Source organism: Manis javanica, chromosome 15, assembly GCF_040802235.1.
Source record: "Manis javanica isolate MJ-LG chromosome 15, MJ_LKY, whole genome shotgun sequence".
In the NCBI taxonomy this organism is placed as follows: Eukaryota; Metazoa; Chordata; class Mammalia; order Pholidota; family Manidae; genus Manis; species Manis javanica.
The window spans coordinates 68155956-68163368 of record NC_133170.1 but is presented as its reverse complement, the minus strand read 5'-3'; the positions used below and the strand labels follow the sequence as shown (position 1 = coordinate 68163368).

The window sequence follows — 7413 nt, the reverse complement described above, 5'->3', positions numbered from 1 at the left end:
AGAGATTACATAACAGAATTTGTTTTGTTCTTCAGAAATTTGGCATATTCACACATGCACAGCAATACCACTATTTAAAAGATAAGTACTTAGAGACTGACACTGACCCATATGAAAGCTGGGGCTAGAAGAGAGGCAGATGGTACACTGGGAAGACCCAGGGCTTTGATGTAAAAACACTGCCTCTGTCATTTACTGTGTGACCTGGGGCCAGTCACTTAGCTTCCTAGCCAAGCCTCAGCTTTCTTATCTATAAAATGGGCCTCAAAGCTACCACAAATAATTACTGAAAGGATTAAAGTGAAATAGTATGTGTCAAACACTATGGAGTAGGAGATTTTAGAAATGATGCTTATTATGAGCATTAATTACTTTTTTCATTAATTTCTAGCAGTTTTCAGGGATGAAAGCTCAACTAATAAAAAGGACAGCTTAAATCCATAATAGAAATTGTTCTTTAGAAGTATATATATATATCATTTATTTTAAAGAGCTACTTACTTGTTATTATAATCAATTCCTTATGTTTAAGTTTCCTTTCCCAAAAAATGAGTCGAAAGGACAATTTACAAATTTAAAAGCACATATACCAAATTATTACATTACTTTCAGTTTTACTGGACTTTGCTGAAACTTCATGAGACAGAATGATGAAGCTATCCCACTGCCTATGGTCCAGTTTTCAGTAGATGTTTTTGAGACAGAACAAGGTTCTTTGTACCAAAGTAATCTAGAGTCTAGCAGTCAACACTACTTCATATACGGAGACTGTCCTTTCAGTGTCCTTCAGTATTTGTCACTGAGGACTTAATTCAGGTCCTTCCCTGTCACTCAAAATGACAAAGGACAAATCTGCCTATCAGGTTTACTGGTTCCTGGCTTTGTTTATTGTTTAAAACAAGGATCAGCAAACTTGTCCTATAAAGGGTCAGAGAGTAAATAATTTAGGTTTTGCAGGCCACATTTGGTCTGTGTTGCATATTTTTTGTTGCTTTTTTCCCCCAACTATTTAAAAATATACAACCCATTCTTAGCTTACCTACGCAAGCCAGATTTGACCCAGCGGCTGTGGAGTTTGCCAAAACCTCATTTAAAAATAAGCCTTCTGCATCTTGCTGCACTGATGGACAGTGACTGCACTGGGGTATGGGTGGGGACTTGATAATACGGGTAAATGTAGTAACCACATTGTATTTTCATGTGAAACCTTCATAAAAGTGTATATCAATCATACCTTAATTAAAAAAAAAATCCTTCTGCCCTCGGGCTCTGTGCGGAGTCCAGCCCCGCCCCAGGGGCGGAGCGATGCCGACTGAGGCGGGCTGGCTCAGTAGCGGGGGTGGGGGAGATGGCAGCGGCCGTTCCACAGCGGGCCTGGACCGTTCGTTGTGCAGCGAGCAGCTACCCAACAAGGACATTACCAAGTTTATTCAGGACCACGGTTCAGATTCATTTCTTGCAGAACATAAGTTAGCAGGAAACATTAAAAACGTGGCCAAGACAGTTAATCAGGACCATTTGGTTACAACCTATAACCATCTTTTTTAAAGCAAGCGTTTCAAGGGTACTGAAAGTGTAAGTAAAGTGGATGAGCAGGTAAAAAATGTGAAGCTTAATGAAGATAAACCCAAAGAGACCAAGTCCGAAAAGACTCTGGATGAGAGCACCAAAATACACAAAATCTGTTCTTTAAAAAGGAGATAAAACCAACTTTCTCCAAAAGGGAGATGTTGTTCACTTGCTGGTATACAGGAACACTACAGGGTGGGACTGTTTTTGGTACTAATATTCAAACAAGGTCAAAGAAGAAAAATGCCAAGCCTTTAAGTTTTACGGTTGGAATAGGCAAAGTTATCAGAGGATGGGATGAAGCACTCTTGACTCTGAGTAAAGGAGAAAAGGATCGACTGGAGATGGAACCAGAATGGGCTTATGGAAAGGACAGCCTGATGCCAAAATTCCACCAAATGCAAAACTCATTTTTGAAGGGGAATTAGTGGACATTGATTGAAACAGCAATGCTTTAGATATAACGACAGCAACAATAAAAACAGGCTTTGAAGAAACTTATGTAACTAAATTAAAGCTGGTTACTATTATAAGGGAAGAATCAACTAGAAAATTTAAGGAGTTAAAACTTGTTTACTTGATCCTACACTATTAAGAAATGTAATCTGTCATAAATCCCTGAAGTTTAAAATACTTTACTGAAACTGTTAAAATTTTGGTTAAGGAGAACTCATTTTCCTTTTACCTCATGTTGTAAACTAATAGGGTCAATAAAAATGTCTTGAAAAATAAAAATAAGCCTTCTCTGAAGCTTTTCTAAGCAAATTTGTACAAGTCAATGTTGATCAATAAACTAAACAAAGATATCATCTAATTGATAAATGCAACTTTCACAGATGTTATTAGGATATAGGAAGTAGGGAGAAATCTATCAAATAGAATTCAGTGATTTGGATTAATTAAGGTCACATGAAACAACCAAGAATGGAACCACACCATTTATGTATTTAAACAATCTCACAGAAAGATGAGCCTTACCGGTAACCCAAAGTGTACTGCTTTCTTCACAGAATGCTCTAGCAGAACATAGCTATCAGATCTCTTCTGCCCCAACACATAAAGCCAGCTCTGGAAAAAGAAATCATCAAAATATACCCAAACATGATAATGATAAAAGTATAGCCTAACAATGATAATGGCTAATGTTCTATGAAAATAACAGCATGGTTATAAGGAAGAATTAACAAGGTACAAAATAAATCCTCTAAAATACTCTTCCATGATTATGAACCGACATGAAATTCGTTGAACACATTCAAACTGTCAGACTGAAATAAACAAGCCATTGATCTTCATCTCTGAGAGCAGTCAGTAGTAAGTGTTTCAGAAAAAAAAGTATGAAGGCCCCATATGGGCTTTAATTGAAAAAGTGAGATTCTCAGGTGACTGTTAAATGAATACAATGTTCTACTTGTGCTTGGCAGTTATGGACAATGGTCTCATCCAGTTAATCAATGCTACATACACCTTCTTGTCAATGCCAATGTTCAATATGATAGTTTTGCATGGCAAGTTGCATTAAAATCTGTAGATAAAAAATACACCCAAAGCAATACAGAGGTCAGGAATTAAAGAACTATGGGTTGCCTTTCCTGAATTCCCACGACCACCTAACTAGTTTCCCTTCACTGCTAAGGACCTTCCAACTGCAAAACAACGTAATTTAAATGGGGCTTTCTGAAGGCCAACTCAATCCACAAGCAGAACTCCCAAGGCAGGAGGGTGGACTCACCAAGCAATGCTGGAGACACACGTGATCGTTGGACTCCTGGGCAATCCTAATTGCCTCCTGCAGGGCCAGCTCTGCCTGTTGACTAATGACAGACTGAACATTAATATCTTATTAACAATCACAAACATGCACAGGCAGCAGTAACAGGAAGGCATCTGTACAGTAATTCACCTGAGTGCAGGCTGCTGGGCTGCAAGATGCAAAGAGGGGCTTAATCCCTCAGAGGCCCTCCCCTCCCCAGCAGCAAGAAACATTAACAGTGGAGAATCCTGTCCTTTAAAAAGTGGATTTCTACTAAAAGGAGAAATAAGGAATGTCTTTTCTAGATCTCAGCTCCTAGGGTTTTTATTTCACCTGTTTGCTGCTGAGGGGAGGTGCAAGGAAAGGATATATATCTTACTTTTCACTGTACTCCCTTCTGCATTGTTTGAATTTTTTTTTTTCTTACTATGGCTTTTGATACTTACATTTATATAATTTTCTCAAAACTACTTCTAAAAAGTATTTTGTGGATACCCATTTCTGATATTTTTTTTTCTGCTCATGTGGTTCCCTCCATCTGGGATGTCTACCCCAATCTTTCAACTTCTGTGGAAATTCAGTCAATTATTCTTGGCCCCACTGAACTCTCTCACTTCTGAAAACACCCGCAGAAATGCTATCTGTGCAGGGCTTAATTAAATACTACTGTGTATCACCTTCTATTTATTTAATCTCTGTTAATTTTATTTCTTCAACTAGTTTATAAAACCTGCAGAGGGCATGGGCTTAACATTTATTGTTTATTATTTATCTCCCCTACTGTAAGCTCCATGATAACAGAGGTTATCTTTCTTTTCATTGTTGTATCCTCAGCACCTAAAATAGCGCCTCATACAGAGTAGATGCTGAGTAAACAACAATAAAGATTTTCAAGAAATCTCCACAATTCTGTTAGCTAAATGACAAAGATTTATATAGGCCTATAGCTTTAAAACTAGCAACAAAGAAGCCTAGACCTGAGTAAATCAGTAAATCAGGAATTAACTAGCAGTTAATTTCAGGCAACTAGCCACCTACCATTGAGAATATTATAATACCATAAATATAAAGAATATTATACATATAAAGAAATTCTGTGCATCAGATTGTTTCTATAAGGCTCTATACAAATTTCCAAATCCCAGGGGAAGCTGTTTTGAACACAGAACAGAAATAGGTTAATGGTATATACCTCAAATGGTGTTCCCATTGATTAAGAGTACATAAAAAATGAAGGGCCCTGATCAAGAGATTAAAGCTAGGCAGACAAAAAGAATTTGATTACTAAAAGGTGATAATGGAATCTCACAAAATCATGGAGTTTAGAGTAGCCTTAAACATTTTGTGTACAACTATCAATCTGATACATGAATTCCCTTAATGACATGCTGGGTCTAGAACTGAGTAATCTGGTGATACCCTTCTCGGAGGGTTTATACAGGGAACTTCTTCCATCTGATGAGTGAAAACGTTTTGCCCTTCAATTTGCACTGACCAGCTCTCACTCTTCTTTTACGGTCTTACTCTCCATCAGTCTAAGCCCTTCACCTGACCTTTTGTTACATGAAGATGTTAAACACATTCTTGGCTAAATCATGCCAAGCTAAACATTCTCACATCCTTCCCACATTATTTGTATGACATGGCTTTGAATGCCTCCAATAAGACTGTCCCCCACACAAGCTTGTGTCTGTGTCCTTTTTAAAATTTGACTATTAAAAAACTATATAAAACCAGAAATTAAAATTTCTGAATGTTACTTGACCCATACAGCAAGGCATAAAAGTTTCAATTCTTGAATTTTGGACACTATTTCCATTAATACACTCTAGAGTCTCTATTCAAACATGCCTACAGCAAAGAGCACATTTCTCTCAAATGGGAAAAAGTCACAGGGTGGGGTGGGGAGGCCCTTTCAATCAGTAATTTCCTACCTTTTCATCATTACTCACATTACTTCACTGTTTCCAAAACAGCCTGCAGGCTTGGAAAGTTTTTACCCACTTAACTCTATTTAGTAAATAATAATTGATCAACTTTCCTACCTTTATTCATTGAAATCATAGACATATTTTAGCAATGGCATAATCCAATGTCACCTCCCTGAGCTGCCCGAATCCCATCCAAAAGCACAACATGAATTCTAAGTAAACTGTACAGTCTCTCATCCACGAAAGGGATAACTTCCTTTTGGCTTTTTGAAATTCTGAAAATAGCTCCTGCATCCCCATTATTACCTCTGAAAAATCCTTTTGGGAATCTCCAGCCTAATGACCTAATTTCCTTTTAATTCAATGGCTGTTCTTAGAAGTCATCAAAGAGGCCACATACTAAAGCAGTAATGCTCAACAGTGACACATGGGGGCAGACTACCTAAGTGGGAGATTTTCATTAACTTCTGTCCAATGAGGAGGCTTTCCTCCTTGGAAGTTATTGACAAGTTCAAGTTGAATAGTTTCTTTCTTTTCTTCTCCTTTTTTTAAATACAGCATTAAAAAAAAATCTCTGTTAGCACTTGAGAGTTAATTTCTTCGATTTCTGCATGGATAAAAATCTGTAAACTTACTAGTGACCAAAGCGGCAGTGCAGGGCAGCCAGGTTCAGGGCAGCATATCTCAAGCTGCGTCCATAGCCCTCTTCCCCGTTACTTTTGCTTTCAGCTCCAGTAAGAATTAGGCGGTCAAAATAATGAAGGAGGCTATGTGTTGAACTGAAAACATCTTGGACCCGGAGGTTGTTTAAGTAGCTGAGATAATGCTGAAACAAGAAGCAAGCAACAACATATTTTAAATGTTGTTTACTCTTGCATAAGACTAATTCAGAGCGTATACCCCAGTGTATCCCAGATACTATCCCCCACCCTTCTAACAAGATGATCATAGTTTAGCTTAATATTTTTCCCACAGACAGAATAAAAAGGTTCAAGATACACTGGTTTGTTTCTCCCCCATCCCATCCCCTAGGAATCCCCAGACGAAACCAGGAGTTCCATTACTATGTGTGTCAAGTGTTTATCCTCAATATACTTCCACCGTGCCACTGGTTACAGTAGGACCCATGGGAGATACGGGAAGGGAAGGAGGGACTCACCTAACTCAAGTATTAAGGAATACTGCATGTTCAAAAATAAAGACTTCAAAACATGAATTCATATCAAAATTATAAAATAATTTTCTTAAATGTCCAAGTTAAAACACAGACTTTTACTAGTTTTACTAAGTTAATTATCTTCTATTTTGAGACTATTTTCATTTGTTTGAGTTGAATTAAACTTCCCTCCAAACAGGTAGATTCCAGTTACTTAGATATATTTCTTTAAGTGGATAAAGTCAGATGTCAAACCCCAGTACTATTAAGAAAGTTTTTCAGGAAAAATCCAATAAGGAACAGAATTATGTGAACATATAATAAAAAAACAAACACTGACAAAAGAAAAGGAAAAGAATTTTAGCCCCATAACTTATTTAAAAAATCAGTCTATTCTGTCATTTCCATTCATAATTCACAACATGGGAGAGATGATAAATGAAAGGGAACATAAATAGACTGACGAAATCCCTACTGGCACAGGCATAGGAGAGTGGGAGGGAAAGCTTTGCAACTTATGCTGAGCTGTTTACTTGCCAACAGCACAATTTCTTTACAAGAACCTGGGCCAAGGGACCAATCCTCATGTGCTACATATAAAGAGTAGCCTTGTCATTTCTTTCCAGTCCAGCCGCAAGGTCAACAAATGCTGAAACTCACCGCTTCAGCAAAGTCAGGATTAAATTTCAACAAGTTGTTCAATTCTTTCTGTAAAGAAGCTGGTGTGAGGGCTTTAGTCTCATCATTCTTTAACAAAGAAGCCTGAAATTTAAAGACAACAACTGAGTAGTAATGAGAAACAGCCAATACACATATGGGAATGTATACTACTTGCACCACCTGATTATTTTCTTTTCTGAAGCTACTCTCAACTCTTGACTGGATAGACACTGTTTCCTCTTCCTGAAGCACTAAGCCTCCCAACCACACTCCCTATCACATACTCCTCCCATGCCTACCAAATTCCTGCTCATTCTCCAGGTCCCAATTCAGACTCTGGTCAC

General features: G+C 37.8%; 1 protein-coding gene and 1 pseudogene across 11 annotated transcripts in view; one reads left to right on the top strand and one right to left on the bottom strand.

The window, feature by feature from the left end:
• The window catches only part of ANAPC5 (anaphase promoting complex subunit 5), a 73907-nt gene that overhangs the window by 21789 nt on the left and 44705 nt on the right, over positions 1–7413 (bottom strand). For all 11 annotated transcript variants that reach the window (XM_037014100.2, XM_073222911.1, XM_037014099.2 and 8 more), the window contains 4 exons: positions 7070–7171; positions 5889–6079; positions 3302–3383; positions 2548–2637 (listed from right to left, as the gene is read on the bottom strand). In XM_037014100.2, coding sequence (XP_036869995.2) covers positions 2548–2637; positions 3302–3383; positions 5889–6079; positions 7070–7171 — 465 coding nt within the window. The remainder of the gene's footprint in view (positions 1–2547; positions 2638–3301; positions 3384–5888; positions 6080–7069; positions 7172–7413) is intronic.
• LOC108390403 (peptidyl-prolyl cis-trans isomerase FKBP3 pseudogene) lies at positions 1349–2096 on the top strand (annotated as a pseudogene).